Raw genomic sequence first — 26,201 nt, forward strand, 5'->3', positions numbered from 1 at the left:
CAACAGTTTTCTTTTTTCTTTTGGGATAAAGGCTTTATATAAATAAATGCGGATCCTGTAAGCACCCCTGGCAGTGGTAAATTGTTTGTCTAAACTCTCCAACTGCCACCTTTCCTGGACAGCTTGGTCTACTGAAAAACAAAAACTTACTGCCTGGTTAACCAGGTGAAAATACAGGTAAAAACACTTCAAAACTCTAATATTTACAAGATAGTTCTCACTATCTGTTCTATACTTTATATGGGAATGGGAGAAGGAGCTTGGATTGGAATTTCAAGAATTATTAAATTGACCCATGCGGCATCCATTAGCACACGCATTCAAGAGTCCTCCTATAAATTCCTGACTCGATGGCACAGAACCCCCTCAGGCTCATATATATCCTACTGCTGATGTGCATTGCTGGAGGGGCTGTGGACAAAGAGGCACCTTCCTCCACATTTGGTGGTTCTGTCCTAGAATAAAGGCATTTTAGGAATCGATTGCCCCCTGGTTTGAAAAGTTGACTCTTAGACCCGTCATCTGCTCTGCCTTACATTTTCTTTTTCATGGAGTTCCCTCCTTCCTCAAGTCCTATAAAAAAAGAGTGTGTCCTTCCACATTTGCTGAATGCAGCCAAATCTTTAATCTCTAGATTCTGGAGACAGACCAACTGCCCTTCTTTAGCCAACTGGAAAAGGGAAGTTCAAAACCAACAATAGAAGTTTGGGGATGTCTGGAGGGAATGAATGTTCTACTCTGATCAGGTGGCCCCTTTGATAACATTCACCCGGATTGAATATCCCATTGTGTGTTATTACTGTACTCAATCCCCCCAAACCCCTTGGTTTTATATCTGTTCTGAATAGTTTTGTTTGACTTTTCACTTATCTATGTGAGATTGTTTGATGTATGGTACTGGCTTTTTCTGATTTGATACAAATGCGGTACATTTCGTGCCCTGATTTTGGCGTTTTAACCCACAGTGCATCTCCATATGCCTGAATTTTGAGAACCAATACACTCCTCTGTAATGCTGTACAATACTGACAATGCATTCCTGTTACATTGTCATTTCTCTGTAATGTCTTTGAAAAATTATTAAACTTTGATTATAAAAAAAAAACTCTTAGAAAAACTAAAGCAAACACCACATCTAAGAATTGGTAAACTGCAATACAATAAATGATTGTTTTTGGGTTCAATACCGCTTTTAACTAAAGAATAAAAAATATTCAAGTTTTTGTGTGACAATGAATGTCAGAATAATGTCAGGACTGAATTGGAAATATGTATAGCGCTGGGAGAAACAGAATATTTATGTTTTTTTTCAACCAATTTATTACAGTTTATTTTTACTGATGTGAATTGAAAGAAAGCAAAGCTCTAATCAGAGAGACTGTACTCGGATCACATAGCAGTTCACCGCCTCCCTCTGTGTGACTTACTTATAGGGAAAGTAAACTGATATATCACTGTAGCCTCCCCCTTCTCTCTTCGTATCCCATTTTTAAAGTTTCCAAATAACTCGGGATGAAACCTGATTGGCAACAATTATAGTCTTGTAACCATTTTTAGTGGGGTTCTTCTTATCTAAGGGCTGGTGGTTGGAAACCTTGGGATTCCGGAACCTTGTTTGCCTACATGCTTGTAATGCATGAAGGATTAGGCCAAAAACAATCATTGCAAGCTCCTTGCTGTCTTTTACATACAGAAAGACTAATGTTGTGTTGGCATTGAGAACATTCAGATTTCCTTGGAGGTTTTAATGCTGCACAACCCAGTTAGGACTCTGGTTACAATGGATTAACCATTTGCCCTCCGGCCTATAGCAGTACTGCGCAAAATCACATATGGATATGTTTTATAGAAAAATACAAAAATAGTGGGGTTTTTTCAAAATTGTTTTTTTTGTTTATAGTGCAAAAAATAAAAAAATGCAGAGGTGATTACAAGGGCGGACTGACCATTTGGAAACTCGGGGACTGCCCGAGGGTCCGGGGTCAGTAGGGGGCCCCATGAGATGCCCCTGGTACCTTTTTCATAGGTTTTTTTTTTAGTTTGGGCAAGGACACAAGGGCCCCATGATCCCCTATTGCCCAGGGCCCCATGAGTTGTCAGTCCGCCCCTGGGTGATTACATACCACTGAAAGAAAGCTCTATTTGTGGGGAAAAAAATAACAAATGTAATTTATGTACAGCGTTGCATGACCGCACAATTATCAGTTAAAGTAACAGTGCCCTATTGCAAAAAATGGCCTGGTCAGGAAGGGGGGTAAATCCTCTGGATGGAAAGTTTTTAAACTTGGTCATTAACAGCTTAGCACAGGCACAGTGTTTGCTGGATAGCATCAGCAGTATAACGAATGGTTCCACATGTCCTTTGTACTTGCTTTATAATGTACTTTACTTTATACACAATGTGACATTACAAAATGTCAATCTATCCCTGAAAACTGCCAGAGATCAGGTCAGAGGTTGATCGGGCAGAATGGGGTTCATTGGAATTTCTGCTCTAATCACATTGGGCAGGCAAGCGTAGAAAAAAACCCACTCCTTGTTAGCACATCATCATTAATGCTGTGAATCCTCCATCCAGTTTTAAACGGATGTAGACAGGAACAAGAAAACAGAGCAATTAATTTTAATGTACACAGAGATGTGTGAGCTCCACCATCTCACTGATTAAACAAAGCAGAAAAGTAAGTATTTACCCGAGAGAAAAGCTGGCAAAAGAGCACAGTCCTTGAAACTGCAGTTGGATAAAGCAGAGGAACACTAGAATGGTTACTGAACTGCTGCTTCAATCATGCTTCCTGATGAAGCAAAATCATTTTTTTAACTACATATAATGAGGGATATTCATCAAACACCAGCATGGAGTGACAGCGCAATAGACAAGGAATGTGCATTTCAGTCTTTCTACACACAGATATGGCGGGTCTACACCTCACTGTTGTATCTCAGTTTATGACCACTGACCAAGCAATTACAAAGCATTTTAAAAGTTCCTAGTTTAAGTTTGCTATGTGATCTACAGCTCTAGTGTGTGATGTATGAGTAACAAGGCTGTTTGTAGATAGTTACTAGATGCTTGGTAAATAATTGTACAATCCCAGGTAGACTCCTGTCAAAGGTATTGCCAGGAATTGCATTATAGCCATTGGCTAGTCATGAGCATTGATCTTCTTTCTGTACTTGACAAATATGAAATATGCATGCATTCTAAATTATCACTCACCCAGAAAAAACAGCCTATGCTAGAGATATGGAGCACAATACTGACTTGGAACAGGCTTGCAGGTCAGAAGTCAGAGATCCTAATCGGCACGCTGGTTTCAGTCAACAATAGAAGTGTCAGCAATTCCTCAGTAAAGATTGTGTTTCAAGCAAATCTGACTAATTACATTAACGTATTCCCTACAAGGAAGATGGTACCCACCACTCTTGCTGCACTGTTGAGAAGGAACCTGAGGAACCTTCAGAATCCAACACACTTCAGAAGTGTCAGATGTCAGAAATCCCTGCTGTACTTAGAAGGTTCCTTGTGCTCACCCCTATGTTCCATCAGAACAAGGTATTGACATGAGGGTCAATAGAGCGCAGTGTAGGACCAGACATCTGACACTACTGAAGGTATTATGGATTCTGAAAGTTCTTCAAGTGGCAGTTTCTCTTCATTACAGCAGTAAGGGAGTGCCTATAGACAGAAAGGGGCTAGATAAGAAGAGATATAAAAACAGATAACAAAATGGTGAAAACATTTTATATTTTTCATTTTAGGCAAACCAAATGTCATCCAGTTAGGGTATAAATCTGCTTTAAAGTACTCTATATGTAAACTCAAAAACAAAAATGTAATATATTGCAGCTTGTCAGTCCTTAAATGTGGTGACTGTACTAGTTTTCTATTTGCTGGTCTTTCTTTTCAATTGGTAATCCTGTGACCAACACACTTTCTCTTCTAGAGTGGCTGGAGGAAGCCATGGTTGTCTTCCTCTCTGAACTTAAATGTCATCCTCTCTTTACCGCCGTTACATGTGGGGAATGGGGGGGGGGGGGGAGAGTAGTGTGGGAGGATTCGTAGCTTACAGAAAGATAACATTGTCTGTGCTTTCAGTTCAGCTCACAATGAACAAGGACACTGCATTTCTCAAAAGACCAAAAATTATTTTTCTGTATTTGTGCTGCCTTTATATAATTAAGAAAATGCAGTTGTATTTGTGTACGCAGTCTATGTAGTTTTTTTGTATTACATGTTAATATTTGTATTCCCTTCTCCTTCTTGTGAGGTCATTTCCTTTTCCTGTGTGTGGGTTTCTGTAATCCTTCCTTCTACAATACACACACTGGGACTAGGAAAAGCCAGTACTCCCCTTTGACCACATGAAACGTTCTAGATCAAGTCTACAGCATCCTATTGTAGTGCCTCGGTGTTCGGCATGCAATAAAGACATTTGCAGGTTTCAAGTTTTTGGCTAGTTCAGCTATCTAATGAAGACTTTCCACAGCAAGTGTCTCTGGTATGTTCAGGCTAGGCATGGGGGTCTCAGGAGAGGATGGTCACCATTACAATAATTGGAGTCAGAATAGTAGCTGCTGAAAAATGTCCTTAGCCTGAAAAAATACCACTAATGCAGCTACCGCATCTAAGGACTGGTAAGCTTCAATATATTACATTTTTGTTCCTGGGATTAGATCCACCTGAAACTAAAAACTTAGTTGTGTTTGGTTAAAGGTAGGCTACTAAACCATAATACCAATATCATAATACATATTACAATATATTTACTGATGTTTGGATATTATCAAACAAAAGGCAATGGATGCCATTAGAATACCCAATTTCCACTTCAACAATTGCCACCTCCCTCTTGGCACAATGACCTGAAAATGCCACTCCACACTTATTTATAAATGGTCTTTTATCACTTTGCAAATATTACAGTCATGAAGGTAGCAATTAGCTGCTGCTAATTTAATCAATGCTAGAGAAACAGTACATCAGTAAATGGCACCCTATCAGTCTCTGTCCCAAATCTGTTCCTCGCACCGCAGTGTTATTTTCAAAAATCGCTGCTCCCTTCATTTGTCTTGCAGCTCCAGCCTGAAAAAAGCAGCTGGTGGCATTTGTAAATATTTACATGGAACTTTATACAAGTTTGTCTTCTTAGCTCTCAAGATTAATTGCAAACATTTGTGAATGGAGCTTTTTGTAGGAAAACTCTACCTTTCTGAGGTTTGTGTAATAAGGCTTCTTTAGAGAGTTCATATATCTGTGGTAGTAGGAATGCTGCTGTCCCCACCACTACAGCAATAAGACAAGGCGAAGGCAACATGGCTGATTTACTAAAGGTGCTTTGCATGTTCACAAAGCAAGGGACGTTTTACTTTTACATCATTCACTTATGTTTTCCCTGCATGTGACTGGGTATTCTTTGCAAAGTACATTATCACCACATCCACTAAGGTAAGTGAACATTTCCTTGCAAAGTAAGCCATTCCTAGAGTGTGGTGAGTCAAAACTCTCCTCGTGACTTAGGCCCCATGCACACTGGGCATTTAGCCCTAATGCATGGGGCTACGGGGTTTAGCTTTGAGCAGAGGCAACAGGTGACCCATCCAGGCTGGTAGCCTGTCAAACTCTAAGAGAAACTGACAGCTGATGGAACTGGATGGGACACCTAACCGTATGTACGTTTAGGGAGGTATGAGCCCAAAGAGGAATGGTTGGAGCCCAGACTTCTTGCATACTGGCCATTTGTTCCTGGACCCATACTGCCCTAAAAACACATACAGCTAGATACAGAGTCCGGCCTCAGCAGCTGTCTGCCTCTCATACAGTTTGACAGGCTGCCAGCAGCAGGGCTGGATGGTGCACTTGTGCTCGCTACCCAAAGCTAAACTCTAGAGTCCCATACACCAGGCGGGCAGCACAGTGACTAAATGGTTAGCATGTACTGGCAGTACTAGGGTCATTGGTTCAAATCCCAACCATGGCACCACCTGCCTGGAGTTTGCATGTTCTCTCTGTGCTTGCGTGGGTTTCCTCCAGGTACTCTGGTTTCCTCCTACACTCCAAAGACATGCTGGTAGGTTAATTGGATCCTGTCTAAATTGTCCCTAGTATGTGTATGCATGAATGTCAGTTAGGGACCTTAGATTGTACACCCCTTGAGGGTTAGGGAATGATGTGAATGTACAATATATATGTAAAGTGCTGTGTAAATTGTGCTATAAAAGTACCAGTAATAAATAAAATAAATGCCCAGTGTGCATGGAGCCTTATAATGGTATAAGACAGTGATAGAGAACATCACTAAAGTCAATACATAATTTTTGAGTTTCCAGTATTTTCTGGTACCAAAGTATTTTATTGGTAAATGTAACAGAGATTACAGCATATATACCATTGAGTATGTAAATAAATGCTACAGCCAGTAAGGCATTAACATTATGCTCATGCAGGAATGCTCTAGAAACATACGACGATAATGATCAGGTTGTTGAAAGTTGGGCATGATGATCGAGACGGAGAACACCATGGGATCAATCACTTGTTATATACAGTTTTTGTTTCCAGCAATGTCATGCCTCTTTTTTTGGCAAGCCCCTCCTTACAGAGTTTGGGACTCTCTGGGACCAACAGCAACTGACTGGAAGACCACTTTCACTGACTGCAATGGGCTGCCTTGCTTTAGAGATATTACTAATCTCGGCACTGCTTATTTTATAAATAAATCCTTTTCCATTTTATCATCATAAGAAACCACAGGCATTAGCTGCAGGTTGTTTCTTATTATAAATATTCCGACCTATGTGTGCACTTTTATTCCAGAATCTACATAAAGGTTTGCTTCATAACCTGCAAGGGTGAATGTTTATAACTTGTTGAGACTAATGGTGCTGAAATTTAGTGACCATTCCAAAACTTACATTTCTTTCCTAGATGGGGGTACTATGAGACTATATGACAAGGTCCTGTGTACGCTATGGGCAGATAATTCCTCTACATACCTGTCCAAGTCCCATATACTGGAAAACATGGGGGTTCTATGAGACTATATGACAAGGTCCTGTGTACCCAATGGGCAGATAATTCCTCTACATACCTGTCCAAGTCCCATATACTGGAAAACATGGGGCTTCTATGAGACTATAGGACAAGGTCCTGTGTACCCAATGGGCAGATAATTCCCCTACATTCCTGTCCAAGTCCCATATACTGGAAAACATGGGGGTTCTATGAGACTATAGGACAAGGTCCTGTGTACCCAATGGGCAGATAATTCCTCTACATACCTATACAAGTCCCATATACTGGAAAACATGGGGGTTCTAGGAGACTATATGACAAGGTCCTGTGTACCCAATGGGCAGATAATTCCTCTACATACCTGTCCAAGTCCCATATAGTGGAAAACATGGGGGTTCTATGAGACTATATGACAAGGTCCTGTGTACCCAATGGGCAGATAATTCCCCTACATACCTGTCCAAGTCCCATATACTGGGAAACAAATAACACCTATGTTTAGTCCCTGCAGAGTGGCTGCCTCAACACTTGTTTTAGGACAAACACATACAGCAGTATCTAGAACAGAAAGTAACAGTACGGGGAGGCTCTAAGACAACAAAACATCTCAACTTTCAAACTACCTGTACCATGGTATACCCTCAATTATACATCACAGGTGATCTTTACGCTGTACTGACAGATATGTATGCTTGTGCATATATATAATAAGATTTTTTTAAGCTCTAACAGATTTAGCTGAATACATAAAATGCCAATGAATAATTCCAATATCAGACTTTTCACAGAAGATCAGACTGTATCGTGAATCCAGCTGTTTGAATACACACAAGGTTTGTATGATCAATGTGAGTTTGGGGATTGAAATCCAACACAGCCTGCAGTGCCTGTCAGGAAGATTCAGTAAGCAGTCTTTCATATTACGTTCACATGATTCCCACCTGCCGCTCCCACCAAATGCCCCCTTCAAGGCTGTGCCTTCACTACCTGCTTCATGCAATCTTGCTAATTAGATTTACGGCTAAAATCCACTTGTTTTTATCCTTTCCCCCCTCCATTTGCCTGGCTTCTTTCGTACATGGAGACAGCAGTGCATGCAAGATCACCCTATGATGTACAGTGTCTGCCTGGCCTGGGTCATGTTTGCTGACTCAGAAATGAGGTGCATGCTGAAAGCTGCAAAATACTCTCATAAAATAAAGAGACTTCTAATACCTACTTATAAGTCTACCAAGCCTTCCAAGTCACACAGATCTCCTGTAGAGTAGACTCAAAAAAACTGAACAGGTCTCGTGAATATGTATAAAGCCTTTTTCAATATTTCTGGTTTTCTTCATTTGTACAGAGATTTTCTGGATTTCACAACTTCAACATCTCTGTACTCATATGAAAAAAGCTATGCAAAGAACTAAAGAGTTTGTTCAGAGATTTCTATTGCAGCCAAGCTTAATAGGTTCCACAAAGGCTGGCGTTTTAAGGAAAGAATACGGCTGTCGTAAGTGGCAAGATTTCCTCAAGCAAAGACACTTGACTGAACATGGGTTGAGAAAATGATATACTATAAAAGGTTAACATGGAAGATTTTCCATTAAGCTATACATTCCTTTAGATCAAAGAGAATCCATGGATGTGAATTATCTTCATAGTAGCAAACAGAATGTCTGTGGGACAAGAAGGTTCCTGATGTGGACTATTATTATGCTTAAAATGTTACTAAACCCCGGACCCTGCATTCACTATATCCAGTCTCCCCGGACCCCGCATTCACTAGATCTGGTCTCCCCGGACCCCGCATTCACTAGATCTGGTCTCCCCGGACCCCGCATTCACTAGATCTGGTCTCCCCGGACCCCGCATTCACTAGATCTGGTCTCCCCGGACCCCGCATTCACTAGATCTGGTCTCCCCGGACCCCGCATTCACTATATCCGGTCTCCCCGGACCCCGCACTCACTATATCCGGTCTCCCCAGACCCTGCATTCACTATATCCGGTCACCCCGGACCCTGCACTCACTATATCCGGTCTCCCCGGACCCTGCACTCACTATATCCGGTCTCCCCGGACCCTGCACTCACTATATCCGGTCTCCCCGGACCCTGCACTCACTATATCCGGTCTCCCCGGACCCTGCACTCACTATATCCGGTCTCCCCGGACCCTGCACTCACTATATCCGGTCTCCCCGGACCCTGCACTCACTATATCTGGTCTCCTCGGACCCTGCATTCACTATATCCGGTCTCCTCAGACCTTGCATTCACTATATCCGGTCTCCTCAGACCCTGCATTCACTATATCCGGTCTCCCCGGACCCTGCACTCACTATATCCGGTCTCCCCGGACCCTGCACTCACTATATCCGGTCTCCCCGGACCCTGCACTCACTATATCCGGTCTCCCCGGACCCTGCACTCACTATATCCGGTCTCCCCGGACCCTGCACTCACTATATCTGGTCTCCTCAGACCCTGCATTCACTATATCCGGTCTCCCCGGACCCTGCACTCACTATATGTGATCTCCCCGGACCCTGCACTCACTATATGTGATCTCCCCGGACCCTGCACTCACTATATGTGATCTCCCCGGACCTTGCACTCACTATATCCGGTCTCCCTGGACCCTGCATTCACTCTATCCCTTTATACCTTTTATCAGCAGTTAGAGCAGTCTTGTGACTTCTATCAGTGTCCAGCTATGCACTGGTTAAAGCATGTAGGAGGAATTTTCTTTCTGCTCAAGGAGGATGCAGAACCCCTGACCTCTGGCTGGACAGTGCTGATTAGCCATGTGCTAATCACATGCACTGTCCCAAGAAAAAAAAAACAAAAAACCATAACCTCTAGCAATACACACCAAATTGAGCTTGTGCAGAGTGCCTCTACTCGATATGTTTTATTAGTAGATAAGAGGGGACACTGGAAGAAGGGCAGGATCAGAGAAGTCAGTATCAAGCAGCCTTTTTACACAATGCGGAGGATTGACCCCTTAGGTAGCACAGTGAGTATATCAAGCATGCTTTGCTGCATATCCAAACTAATTATATGGTTGTGGGTTTAGTAACACTTTAATAGATAGCTGTACTTTTAGCTTCTTTATATAGCCCCACCCCTAGAACTCCCTCTCCCATTCCCAGTTAAATCCCAAAAATGTGTGATGAGGCAGACCCCACAGGGCCGATCACAGGAGAATCTTGGGGTATTTGTCACCTCCATCATAGGAGCTATGGAGTTTGTACAACAAGCAGGGACCAGATATGGATTATTATGCCCAAAGGGTCAATTCAACTTTGTCACTTTATAATTATTCTCTGCAGAGCATTCACGGAGAGTTGATGCCATAATGTGCTATCCTATTATCTTAGAAACTTGCTCACCACTTATTTCCCATATATGGCATTCCAGACCTCTTTTCAAAAGATATCCCACAATTCAATGTGCCCAACAGTATGCCTGGATAGAAGAGGCAGGGGAGGCAAAAAACTTGCCGAACAGTATGCATGGACAGAAGTGGTAGGGAAGGCAAAGAACATACCCAACATTATGCCTAGACAGAAGAGGCAGGGGAGGCAAAGAACATGCCCAACAGTATGCCTGGACAGAAGAGGGAGGGAGGCAAAGAACATGCCCAACAGTATGCCTGGACAGAAGAGGGAGGGAGGCAAAGAACATGCCCAACAGTATGCCTGGACAGAAGAGGGAGGGAGGCAAAGAACATGCCCAACAGTATGCCTGGACAGAAGAGGGAGGGAGGCAAAGAACATGCCCAACAGTATGCCTGGACAGAAGAGGGAGGGAGGCAAAGAACATGCCCAACAGTATGCCTGGACAGAAGAGGGAGGGAGGCAAAGAACATGCCCAACAGTATGCCTGGACAGAAAAGACAGGGGAGGCAAAACACATGCCCAACAGTATGCCCAGTATGACTGGACAGAAGAGGGAGGGGAGGGAAAAAACATGCCTAACTGTATGCCTGGACAGAAAAGACAGGGGAGGCAAAACACATGCCCAACAGTATGCCTGGACAGAAGAGGCAGGGGAAGCATTGAGCATGTCCAACAGTATGTCTGGACAGAAATGGCAGGTGAGGCATTCAACATGCCCGGAAGTATGTCTGGATATGTCCGGGTGAGTGAACAAGTGACTGGATTACAATAGTTTGTTTTATCTCCCTAACTCTCCACCTCTTCTAGTTTAAATTTTAGGATGGCGGTTGATGAGAATGACTGCAACTTTTATGGCTGGGCATTGCAGAATAATAAATGAAAATACAGGCTAGCCTAGTGGATTATCACATTCCTAATACTTGTACTGAAGATTGAAAAAACAAATTAAATACTTGCTGGGGCTTTTCAATGTGGTGATGGGGCCCAGGCACATTGTGAACACCTTTCTCAAGTCGGTTGACCCGCTTTATCAGGAGCTGTAAAAACTGTACCATGTTGACAGAGAGACAAGTACCACAATTACAACTACATACATATCAAAACTAAAACATAATAATACAAGTTCACCACGAACATGTGAGTTGAACATTCAATAGAATGCCTGGTGTGTCCGGTTCCCACAGTGAGAGGTAAAAAATAGGGGCGCCCTAACTGCCCTAAGCACATAACACATATAGGAAGAATCTATGGGTCCAAAGAAAATAATATAGCTTGCAAGTCTATATATCTCTAAGTAAAGTTTGCACTTCTAATTATTCAAATATACAAACCTTCAATCAGTGTTTGGATCATCAAGTGTGGCATCTGAAATCTTACCCAAATCCTCAAGATTTAAGTTCTAGGCAGGTTTTTGGGAGAATATGCTAATTTGACAGCTGCCACTAGCAGGCACAGAAAGGAACAGACCAATTAACCAATAAGCTACTTCTGTGAGCACCAGTGAAAAGCCTATGCTGACTAGGTACTGGTAGTATAGTAGGGTAGTAATTGGGTTGTCTTTCAACAGCACAGGTGGTGCTTCAACACAGCAGATAATGGTGGTACTCAAGTTTGAAAAACATGGTTTTCTTAGAGGTTGATTTATTAAAGGCAAATAGGCTGCTCACTTTGAAAGGGAAGTTGCACTTTGCATGGGAATTTTCCCCACAGCTTAAGTGAATTAAGTGGTATTTCACTTTACAAATAATACTTAATTGCATGCAAGAAAAATAAGAACAGCATTTATGCTTTAACATGATTTGATGATGGAAGTCAGCAGAGCTCCACGTCATTCATTGAGCTCTAGGGAAAATTTTAATGCAAAGTGCAACTTCCCTTGCAAAGCAAACAGTCTATTTATGTTTAGTAAATCTTTAGTAAATTGACCCCTTGAAGTAGAACTAAAGGCAAAACTTTTTATTTTGGACAGAGTAAGGGAAGGTTATAACTAGGGATTCACAAATGCTGATACAGAGTATTTTCACGAGTATTAGTACTTGGTGTCAGCCATTGGAGGATGGCGGCAGATGCTCTGGATTCTCAGCTGTAGGAGAGGACAGTAAGCCACAGGATTTAAAATCCCCATGGCTTTCTCTCCTTTCCTTGCAAGGATGACAGTAAAGACTAGATGGCTTTTAATTGGTCAGCACCGTAACAGATTTCAAATCCCACAGCATTCACTCCCACAGCTGAGAATCTGGAGCATCTGCCTCCATCCTCCAATGGCTGACACCAAGGTATACATCCCCACACGCTCTTCTATCCTACTCTCCGCTCAGCATGGGATCAGTGCAGGGCAGTTTCCGGCACCACTCCTGTGTGAACTCAGGCTATGAAAAGCCTGGGTTCACACAGGAGCAGTGGGAAAACTACATGCGATTTGGCTAGGAATAGATTTTGTATTGATGGAAATCGCACCGCAAAGTATCAGTACTCAGTATCGACGAGTATTTGATCAAAAGTATTGGTACTCACATTCACCGGTCAAAAAATAGTATCAGTGCATCCCTAATTATAACCCCTGTCAGTTTTTTGCCCCGTCTGTATCCCATTGAGGAGATTTTCCTTCACTTTGTGTCCTACAGCCACAACAAGAAGTGAGGAAATCCTTCCAAAGTGAGGGATCCCTAGTTGTCTGTTCTAGGGACAACACAAAATTTGGGATTTTCTTACTCTTTGCCTCTCAGTGATAATGGTAGAGTAAATACGGAGCATATACTGTAGAGTGGTTGAATCTCCCTACCAGGGGCACATACACCAATAAATACCTGACAAGGCTTCTAGTCCTCTTCTGAATACATGTCCTTAGACCTAACTCAAACCTAACCCTCAATTTTAACTTAATTGAACAATCTAACCTACAAATCGAATTCTGAAACTGAGGCCTTAGCCTGCATGTAAACACCAAATACCATCTCTCATATGAAATGTATACTTAACACAGCAATAGATACTTTGCCATCAGAGTAATACATACAATCATGGTAATTTACAGTAGGAGTGAAAATGTTATATCAAAAATGGCATGCTTTGGCTCTTAACGGTAGTGTACAAAGTTATTTCCATCAGAAAGCATTTGGAACAATATTACAATCAGAGCTGATTGGTCATTTAAATTTATATCAGTTTTTTGGGGGAGAAGGTTAAAAATAAACAATTCTCTCTGGGTCAGTTATGTACATGACAAGGCCTTTAGCAAACTTTATTGCAGAGTTTTACTTGCGGTTGTTCTGCTGAAATGGATGCATACAGTAGAAGATTCATGCACACTCAGGAACTTCATATTGAGATGGGGAGCACTATGTTACAAGAATAGAGCTACTCCTTGTGGTGGGGAAAGCTCATCTCAACATCCTAATATGATCATAGCTGAAGTGGTTATAAGATGCCACATTTACTCATCTGTCGGTTATGCTCAATACATACATGAAATAACATTAACATTGACTTGCAGTTAATATATTTGTTTTACTAGCAACAAAGCTAAATTTACACTGTGCACTCTATTAAACTAAGTCATTACAACACTGACAGCACCCGGCCATTTGTGCGTTTTTGTTACAAGTATACCAATTCTCTCCAGCCTATAACTACAGAGATTCTCAGCAGCAGTGTTCTAGTATCTAGGTAATCTCTCTATTCCAAAGCTTGTTCTGTAAAATTGTAGCCTTTCGTTGTACCGCAAGACTACTTGCTATGAAATTGATATTCTTTATAAGTGATCAGCAACCTAGACAGGTGAATCGTGTTTTGTGCTCGTCTGCAGGAAAGAAGATCAATGGCCTCTTGTGCCTTTTGATACAACAGATCAAAGAGATTAAAAAAAGTTCAGATAAGTCAGATGCTGCCTGTCATGTCATAGATGGCAGGTCAAGCTTTACCTTGTTTTTTTTTATACGATACTAAAAAAAGGGGTTTAAATACTGACTTGTCTTGTCACACTACATGAGACAGATCATAGATACAGGGTTACTTTCCATTGTACAAGGTCATGCTGTTCATCTATAGCAGGAGTCTCCAAACTTTTCAAACTGAGGACCAGTTTACTGTCCTTCAGACTTTAGGGGGGCCAGATTGTAGCCAGTGGGGGTGAAAAATGCCTTGGGACCAGCATCACTAAGAATAAACATGGCCCCAGGGTTTGTGGTCAGTAGGAGTAGTGCCCCACCAGCGGTATTAGTTGGAGGAATAGTACCCCATCAGTGGAAGAAATGTAGGAGGCATAGTGCCTCATATCATTGGGAGGATTAGTGCCCCAGGGGCTAAATATAGGCTAGCAAAGGGCCACATCTGGCCCTCAGGCTGCAGTTTGGAGACCCCCTGATCTATAGAATTGTAATTTGCATGTATTGCAATGAAATATTATGGAATACATTTTCAATATATTTATGATGTTAGTGTTTTTTTTATTATTAAGGGCTTAGATGGGTCCTATTTATACAAATGTGAACTAAATCAGGTTTTAACTTCTTGCTTCAAGTGAACCTAAAGTCTAGAAGAAAACTACTTAGTCAAACTGATGGCCCTGCAGTCAAATAGTAAAGGATTGCTAGGGAAAATAAACAACATGAATAAAAATATATCATAATTACATCCCCAGCACTTGACCAAGTTGTACAGGGGCATTTTGGGAGATTGGTGTTAATCAGGCCTCTTCCACATCTATCCAGTCAATCCAGGGTTACAGATTAAGGGGACGGAAGCCTGACTATCCCAATCTACCTAGATGTATCTGAACAGCCTAGGTGACCTGGGACCAGGAAGTGCTGGCAATCCAATTTTAAAAATTTTTCTTTACAATGTAAGTTTTCTTTTGTGTATATTGTGGGCCATACATGGGACCAAGTACTCAAGTACCATTTAATTTTAGACATCTTGTTCACTTTCACTGACTTTATGACCAAAGTTGTAGACCATTTCAACAAGTACTTCTAAGACTTTTGAACGTAATGAATTTTCTTAGAGATAAAATACTAGAACAATACAGTCATACATCTAGAAGATGGGTTGTGCTACATGTAACTATGTATACAACTGTTATCATGCCAAACTACACCGGTTAACCTTTTTGTGATGCTCTGGACAATACAATATGGCACATCTACAATTCACTGCAAAAATGTCTGCTCAGTCAGTCCTGAATGCACATCATTGTCAGGCCTTCTTAAATGCATCTGGCAGTCTTTACAATGATGCTGGGAAGAAGCCTCTGGTGGACCCCATTCACAGTGGGAGTCACTTCCTAAACGGGGAAATGTTGCAAAGGCTTGAGGATTCATTCACCTGGAAGCACTAGAAGTGGACGTTTAGGATCCACAGGATCTTGCCAAAATGGTTGTGCCTAAAACCCTAAAGCCAGCCATAGATGGGTCTTTGCCAGTTGGGTCTTTGCCAGCTCAGCAGGGATTGGCAGAGATTCAATCCATCTATGGGCAGACTGACTGTACCCAAGTCAATCAATGGATCGACTTGGGTACAACCAGCCTGTCACCTCACCCCCCAGCCGGCAGAACACAATAGTGCTGACTGACTGTATTGAAAGGGGTATTGAGTGATTTTCTTTCCTTCTACCTGCGGTGGAAAGAAAGAAAAATCGATTCATCTATGGCTTGCCTTGGTGTGGCCAGTCATCCTTACTACCATAGCTGACAATATCTGAACCGGAAAACAAAAACTTTAGCCACAATGGAGCTTTCCCTATTCTGCTCCATGTAACATGCAGAGTTAATCAGCATTTTGGGCTGGAGTGGGTAGGACAGACAATATTTTTCAGACAGACACATAATTGCACAATCACTGATATCCCATTACATGGAACAGCATACTTGATAAAGTTAGCACCTCTGCATGTCCAAACAATGTGTTTTTACATTACATGGGAGACATATACATGCTTTCAGCATTATTCATTCTAAAATAGTATCATGTAACACATGCTGACAATGCCTAGCATACCCAATATGTGCTTATTTTCATGCTGAGAGCTAATTAGTGTGTTTTAAGGTTGTAGTTACATTACATTAGTCTGTCTTCAAACATCTAGGAGCCTACAATACATCTAGGAGCCTATTATAGGGGTATTCCTAGACATAGGCTAAATGGGTTTCTGACTAATGCTAATTACAAAAAAACATCTAATTGGGTATTCAGACAATGTTGTAGATTTTCATTTGCTCTTCCATAATTAGAACCTACATCCATTTACTAGACAAGGTTTTATTCAGTAGTAAGTGTTAGAAAGTACAAGAGACTCAAAGGAAAGCTGAGACATATAGTGATACTAAAATATGAAAATGAGAGAATTTGCAAATAAACTGCTAGCCAAAATAGGCAAGCATATGAATGTTTAAAAAGCAAAAACACAATACAATGGGTACTTAAATCGAGCAGAAGCACAGGCCATTTCTACAATTCATATTTATTTTTCCTTTAGAACTATAAAATTAATATGTAATAATTTTTTTACAAACAACTTCTAGGGAAAATAATTAACAAAACCAGTGTGTTTTGTCTTCAAAGTTTTGAAATGACACAATCTTTAACTTGCTCTAGTTTTATAAATGTCCCCAATGCCTTTTTTTTTTTTTTTTTTTAACTCTGCCTACAAATAGTTAAGAGAATGTAAGGATTCTATTTATATGCTGGCTGGAAAATGAGTACTGAATATGTTTAATTTAAATAGATGTGTCACTCAAGAAGACTGCACTGTATATAAACCAATACTGCAAAAAACAAAGTGCAAAGTAGAATATGAAAAATGCAGTAAGAGAGCAGGCACTCACTGTGGAAAAATTGTGTGGGCCACAAGTTTCACCCCGATACCGGCAAGAAAGCAGCATGTCTTCCAGCTGGTGACCCAGTCTGTCCATGAACCCGACACTGATCCCATCAAAGTCCCGAGGTGGCAGGAAAAGTCGGAAATCTGCAAGTTTGTGGAACCATTTGTGTCTGTCCTCGGGCAGCAGCTCTGCCAGCAGGGGCCGAGCTGTGCGGTTGGCCAACAAAAGTCCCAGCCAGTAACCTGCAAAGTAAAGATCGCTTTTGCTGAGCTTGTGAAATCGGACTGGATTGTTGTTGCAAAGGGTAACAGCTGGAAAGGCCAGCTCTTTGCTCCATTCCAGCTGCACTCGGGTGTGAGAAGGAAAAGATAACCAATAGAGCAACCTGTTGGATGACCAAGACAGTAAGAGTCCCAGCGATGTGAAGAAGGCAAGGAACCAAAATGCACGTCGTTGAAATGCCAATCTTGGTGAGCATATGTATCTCAGGCCATGCAGCTTGGTGTGCTCCAGAGAGGGTAGCTTTAAGGCACGGCGTTGCTTCGTACTGGCATAGCACGTGGGGGGCACCACCTGGGCATCTCTTCTGGCCACACCTGAGGGGCAGCTGCCAGCTGGAGCCCGACTCCTCTCTTCTCGAGTCATGACACACCCCCAGGGACTCACCAGTAGGGGGGCATCTCACTCTGGGCATCTGCAGAACAGCTGGGTACCACCACCCCCTCATTCATTCAGTCAGTGCAATGCCCAGAATGATAGCTGAAATGAAACTGCCCAGCAAGAAGCAGGCTAGTTGCTATACCCTGGGCAAAATAAACATGGCAGTTTGAGAATAACACAGAAAGCACCTTAAATAATCCCAATCTATTTGACTTGCCTTGCCTACAAACACGGATGTCTTTGTTTTTATGTATAGCCTAAAATCCTCATTTTATGCTCATTGCTCAGGGTGAAAAAAAAAAAAAAAAAAAAGAAGAATAGTGATTCCCTTGTATCCTCGATCTTCAGACTAATGTGAGTACATTACCTTCCTCACTCAGCAGAAGAAATCCTTAAGTGCTTGCACAATAATACATAAGCAACTAGTTGTCTCCCACACACTTCAGAAAGGGAAAGACGTTTCTCCTTCCCAGGGAAGCCAGATTGCCATGACAGTGAAAAGCGTTGAGGGAAAAAGTGAAGGTGTTGGAATATCTTCTATTTTGTTCTGGCAAGTCTAAGTGTTCAGAGCAGGTGTGACACAAATAAACCTTTCCGGAATGATTAACCAGGTGCTGCCAAGATCATTGTGTTGTTTTTCTTGGATGCAGATTCTCCTCTTCATTTACTGACAGTTTTTTTTAGATGCTTTCCAGACATAAGTGACTAAAAAGACCACAGGATAATGAATTTGCCCACTCAGCTGGTTAGACATAGGGAGTCTGTATGATCCTTGGCTTCTCTTAGTTCTTAGTATTTCCAGTGGGTTAATTATCCTACAGAGACGTTTAGAAATCCTATATGGACCACAATGAAGAACTCTGGGTAGTTAGTCCATTCTTCTTTCGTGTCTAACTAAAAAAAAAAATAAAAATAAAAAAAAAGGAATAAAACATATGGGAAAAGATTTCAATCTGCCACTGTTTTGATGACCGCACTGGTTCCAAAGCTGAAAACTTGGCAAAGATGTCTGTGCTCTAGGGCTGATTCATTCAGGACAAGAATACCCTGTGCCTGGATTCGTGTACTCAATCTCCACGCACCACAGGAAAAAGCACCATAAGAAACCATACGCTTTTATCCAGATAAAACAGCAGCTCTCTCCATCCAACAAACTTTGGAATCCAGAGCAGGCATTGGGCTGGGTAAGTTCAGCACTGCGGACAGCTCCTTCAGCATCAAGTCCTCAGCACAGGCAGATGCAGAGCTATTACAGAACCGAGATACGTGGACCAGACAGACAGACAGTGCTCTCCGCTTTGCCTTTTCACAATCAAGACAGGAAAAAGCACATCATGATATTTACAGAGAACCAAGGTAAAGCTTGCCTGCGGAGGAGCAATCCGACGTGAGGGTCAGTCCTCCTAAGTTGCATTGAGAATTGGTATATCATATGTCCCTCTTTCGCTGTCTCTGCTGCACACAGGCATCTCTATTTGTGCACCAGTGCAATCCTGCATTACCGTATTCCTCTTCGTACGGCGCTGCTCGCTGAATTACCAACAAGCTAAGAAAGCAGGAGCACTCTGACACTGTCTCCAAGCTCCCATCAACAGAATACATTCTGTGCAGCAAAGGCTGAAATTGTGAGCTTTTCTCTGACAGCTGTTGGATGAAAAACTCTTAGCATGCTCTTTATAGCCAGCCGCCAGGAGACCTGGGTCTGGACTACTGGTTAAAAAATAAAAAAAACTCATTGAAGGAGAAAAGAATGCATTTAGACACTGCTAATTATTTCATCCCAGACATGAGACATTTGTATCTATTTCTTCCTTGCTAGGAAATCTAAAAAGGTCTTTATCTGGGGCTCTTTTATTCCAGCATGTAATAATCCTAAAAGAGAAGTTTGGGTTTCTGGAAAAAAAAAAAAAGGATTACACTCTCCTATGAGGCTGCAGCATTGATCCATGCTGCATCAGTCCCATGCCACTGATCGGTCAGTTCTCAGTCTTCAGTCTGCAGTGACTGTGTGACGAACCGTCCCTTTGTGATAACATTTTGCCCTTTCTGTTCTGGTTTTATCCCCTTGGTAAAGCTGTATATATTTAGCAGCTGGTATGTAAACAGACATTCTACACTTTGTTTAGGGAAATGTGACCTTGTAGTCTTTCACTTCATACTGTATTGTTGGGTTTTGTTGTGGGTGGGGAAAACCTGGTGCCAGGCTGTCTGGTGGGGTTGAAGTTGTATATACTGAGCTGTGTTTAATAAAGATTGAGTCATTTTCACCCTACACGAAGTTCCGACTCGTGGTTTGGGGTAGCAGAGAAGGACTGGTTTTGAGCTCTAATACCTGCCTTGGCAGAGCACTGGAAGACCTGCAGGACAAGGGGACCATTGGCTGAGATGCATCGCTCCGCACGAGGAAGCCCAGGTGGAACGGTTCCGCCACAGACTGAAAGTCACTGGCTCTCTACTCTGTCCCTCCACCGCTCACTGGAGTGCCGGGCTGTGGAGGGAGCAGGAGCAGCTGGCTCACACTCTGAACGACCCGCTGAGAGGCTCAGCCAACTGCTGGTCCAGGCATCTGGGTGGATCCTAACTGTAAAGTCAGGATCTCTGCAGAACCTGGACTGGCTGAATGATGTCAACACACAGCGAGCTTTAAAGTGTTACTAAACCCAGGATCCTGCATTCACTATATATGGTCTCCCACAGTACACAGGACATGGAAATTCAATTATTAACTGTTAAATACCTTTTCTCATCAGCAGTTGGAGCAGTCTTGTGACTTCTATCAGTGTCCAGCAGAGCACTGGTTAAAGCTTATAGGAAGAGTTTTATCTAGTAGGATGCAGAACCCCTGACCTCTGTCTGGACAATGCTCATTGGCCATGTGCTGACCACATGCATTCTCCACAGAAAAAAAAACCTCTCTAGCAATACACACCAAATTGAGCATGTGCAGGGTGTCTCCACACGATATCTCTTATCAGGGAATGGGGGGGGGGGCTGGAAGGTGGAGAGGATCAGAGAAGTCAGGATCAAACCGTATTTTTACACAATGTAGAGAATTAATGCTGTATGTTCCACAGTGAGTAAAACAAGCATGCTTTACTGCATATACGGATTTTACTGTTGTGGATTTAGTAACACTTTACTAAATGAGTCCCAGCACTGCAAAATGAACTGAAATCCTGTGTTTCTCAGAAGTATAGCCTAAATAGCTTTGGCCATACTTACCCTTTAATGTGGTATTAAACCCAAAACCAAAAATGTCATATATTGCAGCTTACTCTTCATTAGATGTGGTGGCTGCATTAGTTTTCTTTTTTTAGGCTTTTTCCATCCTTATTAGTGACACACTTCCTGTATTAGAGTGCCACCACTCTAAGCACAGGAGGCACCTTTGGATAACTGCATTGTCAGTATGGGGGAGGGGAGTGTTAGATGTACTAGCAGATTTAGATTCATCGACAAATTGAAGTCAAACTCTAGCTCACACTGCAGTTACAGCTACAGTTTTTTTTTCTTTTGGGATAAAGGTTTTACATAAATAAAAGTTGATCATTGTAAGCACCCCTGTGGTAAATGCTTTGTCCCAATAATCTGATACATTTGTAGCGCAGTTTGTTCTGTTGAAGAGCACCACACTTACTGGCTGGACAACCAGGTGAAAATAAAGGAAAAAAAGCCAAAAAAAGAAAATAAATGCAGCCATCACATCTAAGAAATTGTAAGCTGCAGTAAAATAAAGGTTTGCTTTTGTGTTTAATACTGCTTTAAACATTTCTAGCTTTCATTGTTGATCATACATCAAGGATACAGTGGATAAAAAAAATACAAAATCTGCAAGCTAAGAAATGTATTTAACCACTTCCAGTCCGGATACGTTTACCCCCTTGTCCAGGCCAATTTTCAGCTTTCAGTGCTATCACACTTTGAATGACAATTGCGCGGTCATGCAACACTGTACCCATATGAATTTTTTAGCATTTTTTTGAGACAGATAAAGCTTTATTTTGGTGGTATTTATTCATTTATGCTATGTAAATTAAAAAGTCCTAAAAATTTTGAAAAAAAAGTTTTTCTTATAACATTTTGCAAATAATATTTCATCATAAATCTTCGCCAAAATTTATTCCGTTATATTTTTAGTAAAAAAAAATAATAACCCAAATTAGTTTATAACCAAAAATTATAATTTTAAACATTTAAAAAAAAAAAAATTATTATTTTTTTTACATACTGTCACCCTAGCAGTACACTGTCACCATGGTGACACTGTACTACTTGTGGGGGGTGATGATTTTTTTTTTTTTTTTTACACAAATTGCTTTTACACCCATAAATAAAGGATGTAAAAGCAATCATTTCTCCTTCTCTCTAGCTGCATTCTTGCAGCCATTGAGAACTACTGAGTGAGCTGTGATTGGTCACAGCTTGTCACATGGTACAAGGCTGTTGTGAATAGCCTTGTACCATGTGACCTCTGTGATCATTCACAGAATTCACGAGTAGTAAGCAAGGATGTCACAAGTGACATCTTGCTTACTACTCTGCATGTGATCACAGATTGGCTAGTCAGTGATCACATGATCGGGACTTCGTACAGAGGTCCCGTCCGATGATTGGTGTTCCACTGTGTCCGGAAGACACAGCGGCACCGGATTGCGGTGCTGCGCACTCCCAGGGAGTGCGCACAAGCAGGGTGCGGGGAGGCAATTTCTAAACGGCCACCCGACCCTGCACCCCTTTATAGGTGATTTCCTTTTGGAAGTATCTAGCTAAAAATTGCATTTTTGTTGCAGGGGATGCTCAAAATCTGCCTTGTTAATTCTGGAAAAATCAGCAAGCCAATCACACAAGCAGGAAATTACATTTTTGTGGAAGTTCTGTTCACCATTTGTGTACAGAAGGCCTCCAGGTAGCCACATAGCACTGCATTTTACAGAAATGAAAAAATCCTTTTTAATAACATTCAATTACAATGTGACTTGTGTAGCAATTGCATACACTATGGGGTTTTTTTTGCTATTTTTGTCCAACAAAAGAGGTGTTTAAGAATTGCTTGCAACATCTGAGTGTATTACTGAAATTCCTGCTTTTCCATCAATTGTGCCCCACTGGTCAATATGAGAATAAAAGTCACCTTACGGTACCTAATTCTCGCTGCACTCTGCTTTAATCAAGTATACAAGTACCCCTTCAGGCAAATTAGACTTTTAAATGACAAGTTTTAGCAAGCCACCTATAGCTTTGCAACCATAAAAAAAGAGAAGTAGCACCATCTAAGTGTACAAATAAAAGCAAATAATTTATTTCCACATTCATTCCTCATGAACTGAGGAAGGAGCATGCAAGCTCTGAACTGCTGCTGCTGCTGTACCTGGAGCTAACATCACTCCCACCTGCCCTGAGGATCCACACCGACCAGGAAGTGCTGGGAGCCACCAGCACAGCCAAGGACAGTGCTTTGGAGATTTGCCTGCAGCAGAACCAGCCAGGAGTTGCACAGCAGTTGACACCAGTTTGACAAGTGCTCATTTGACTTCTACTATTGTGAGTGGCCAATTTTGTGGAAATAAATTATTTGCTTTTATTGCTGCACTTAGATGGTGCTGCTTCTCTCTTTTTTTCTTATTTTATGGTTCAGTCTCTTCTAGCTCTTTTTGAATTGGCTGCTATTCATGGCCGTGGATGTCAATCACCGGGTCCTGGCCGTGGATGTCAATCACCGGGTCCTGGCCGTGGATGTCAATCACCGGGTCCTGGCCGTGGATGTCAATCACCGGGTCCTGGCCGTGGATGTCAATCACCGGGTCCTGGCCGTGGATGTCAATCACTGGGTCCTGGCCGTGGATGTCAATCACCGGGTCCTGGCCGTGGATGTCAATCACCGGGTCCCGGCCGGTGATTACCCGCCGGGGCCCGGTGATGACCGACAATCACCGATGGGGAGGAAGACTGTTTTGTTTCCAAACAGTCTTCCCCTCTGTCAGCTCAGGCACACTGCTCGGGATGGCACAGCACAGCCATCCTGATCAGTGTGCTTACAGTGAAGCATACCCCCCGCCCTCTAGTAAAACACGCTCTACACACAGTTAACCCTTTGATCGCCCCTCACATTAACCCCTTCCTGCCCAGTGTCATTAGTACAGTGTCAGTGCTGTTTTTTTTTTAGCACTGATCACTGTATTGGTGTCACTGGGGATGTCACCGACACAAAGTTAGTCCCCCCCAGTGTCAGTCTCGCTAAAAGTCACTGATCGCCGCAATTACTAGTAGGAAAAAAAAATCCCAGTATCTATACCACCATTTGCAAACACTAACTTTCACGTAAACCAATTAATTTACACGTACTGGGATTTTTTTTTTTTCCAGCAAAGACATGTCGCAGAATACATTTTGGCCTAAATTTGATTTTTTACATTTTTGTTACTGGACATGTTTAGCAAAAAGTCAAAAATATTGTTTTTTTTCTCAAAATTGGTCTTTTTTTGCTTATATTTTTTTTTTTTTAGCAAAGGCATGTCGCAGAATACATTTTGGCCTAAATTTGATTTTTTACATTTTTGTTACTGGACATGTTTAGCAAAAAGTCAAAAATATTTTTTCTCAAAACTGGTCTTTTTTTGCTTATAGAGCAAAAAAATAAAAAAAAAACCACAGGCGTTCAAATACCACCAAAAGAAAGCTCAATTCATGGGGAAAAAAGGACAAATTTAATCTGGGTGCGGCGTTGCATGACCATGCAATTGTCAGTAACGCAGCACCGTAATGCAAAAAATGGCCTGGTCAGGAAGGAGGGGGGGTAAATCCTTAGGAGGGCAAGTGGTTAATATCAAAGAAAACATAAGATGCATGAAAATGTAGATCTCATCTCAGCACCTAGGTAGTTTCAATGGGGCCCTGCAAAAACCAAATCAGATGTTGCCTTTCAGTAATCACACTGTGACAGGCCGCTATAGCTCATTGCAAACTCTTGAGTTTGCATTTAAAATAAGCCCTATAGACTCAGAGACTAATTGCTTCTGAAGTAGGAAATGACTAAATTATTCAGCCTGCAACACAGCATCTCTTCTCGGGGAAGACCAGTATTCCTTACTATCTCCCTCTGGTCAACTGTGCTACTTGTGTGTGATGCTGAAGGCACAGCAGTGCATACAAATGTGTGATCCAGTGCAAAATGTGGAATAATGTGTATAGGCATGTGCTGCTGCTCCACCTCGTGGATATATGCAGCATGCAGCTATGAACCAAAACAAGTATCTGAAAAAAAAGAAACACGTTAAAAGAAAAAGGTCACCGTTTCTAGGTTTATGGCCAAGTCTCTAGTGTATGGCCTGCAGAAGGGATCCTGGCATCACTCTGACAGCATGAATTTTTTTTTTTTTTTTTTTAACCTAAAAGCAAAATAAGCCCACACCTCAGGGAGCTGCATTCGAATATATTCAGATCATCATAGGGGTATAGCTTAGACAGTGCTAATTACTATTCATCCAGCCACTGGAAACTGTTTTACAATGGACAAATTGAAGAGCAAATTTGCATTCATATGATGGGCTAATGATCAGATATAATTTTCGATTCAATTATTACACAGACAGGCTTAATGAAAAAGAAACCTGTACATACTTCATCTCAGATGAGGTCGCTGTGAGCTGTGCTGTACTATGCAGACTGGGAGTTGTAATTAGGTCAGGGTATATGTAGAAGCCACTTTGCCTGCAAAAAGAGTTCTGTGTGCGTAGAGCTCACCTATGGCAACCATTAAAACTTGATGGCAGGGCTAGAAGACCAATGCAACATGGATAATCATGGAAAGGTGAAAGGAAGGTAATTAAAGCAGAATTAAAGTGGTTGTAAAGGCTGAAGGTTTTTACCTTCATGCATTCTATGCTCCCTCCTCAGCCCCCCTTTACACACTGCTAAAAAAAAAATACATTTTTAATCAGAGCATCAATTCAATGAAACTGCTGGGATATTGATCTGGTCAGTTAAGTGGCAGAGGGGGTTGTTAGTTTAATTAACACCAAAGCAGCTGAAACTGATTAACAACAGGTGTACTAGATGGGCAACAATGAGACGACCCCCAAAACAGGAATGGTTTTACAAGTGGAGGCCACTGACATTTTTTTTCTCCTACTCATCTTTTCTGACTGTTTTTCGCTAGTTTTGCATTTGGCTAGGGTCAGTGTCACTACTGGTAGCATGAGGTGATATCTGGAGACTACAGAGGTTGCACAGGATTGCACATCAATACGTGTCATTGCCAGAAGGTTTGCAGTGTCCCCCCCCAGCACAGTCTCAAGAGCATGGAGGAGATTCCAGGAGACAG

The 26,201-nt window shown here is 41.8% G+C and overlaps 1 protein-coding gene across 2 annotated transcripts in view; it reads right to left on the reverse strand.

Moving 5' to 3' along the window:
• ASIC2 (acid sensing ion channel subunit 2) overlaps positions 1-26,201 on the reverse strand; it is a 655,219-nt gene that overhangs the window by 315,179 nt on the left and 313,839 nt on the right. Inside the window, exon 1 of one of the 2 annotated variants that reach the window (XM_089674636.1) lies at positions 17,225-19,369. The exons of the other annotated variant lie outside the window; for it this stretch is intronic. Coding sequence (XP_089530762.1) covers positions 17,225-17,866 — 642 coding nt within the window. The 5' untranslated portion in view covers positions 17,867-19,369. Of the gene's footprint in view, positions 1-17,224; positions 19,370-26,201 lie in introns of those variants that run through there. 2 annotated transcript variants of the gene reach the window in all.

Source organism: Staurois parvus, unplaced genomic scaffold (assembly GCF_062004578.1).
Source record: "Staurois parvus isolate SC_StPar_1 unplaced genomic scaffold, SC_StPar_1.0 ptg000151l, whole genome shotgun sequence".
NCBI lineage: Eukaryota > Metazoa > Chordata > Amphibia > Anura > Ranidae > Staurois > Staurois parvus.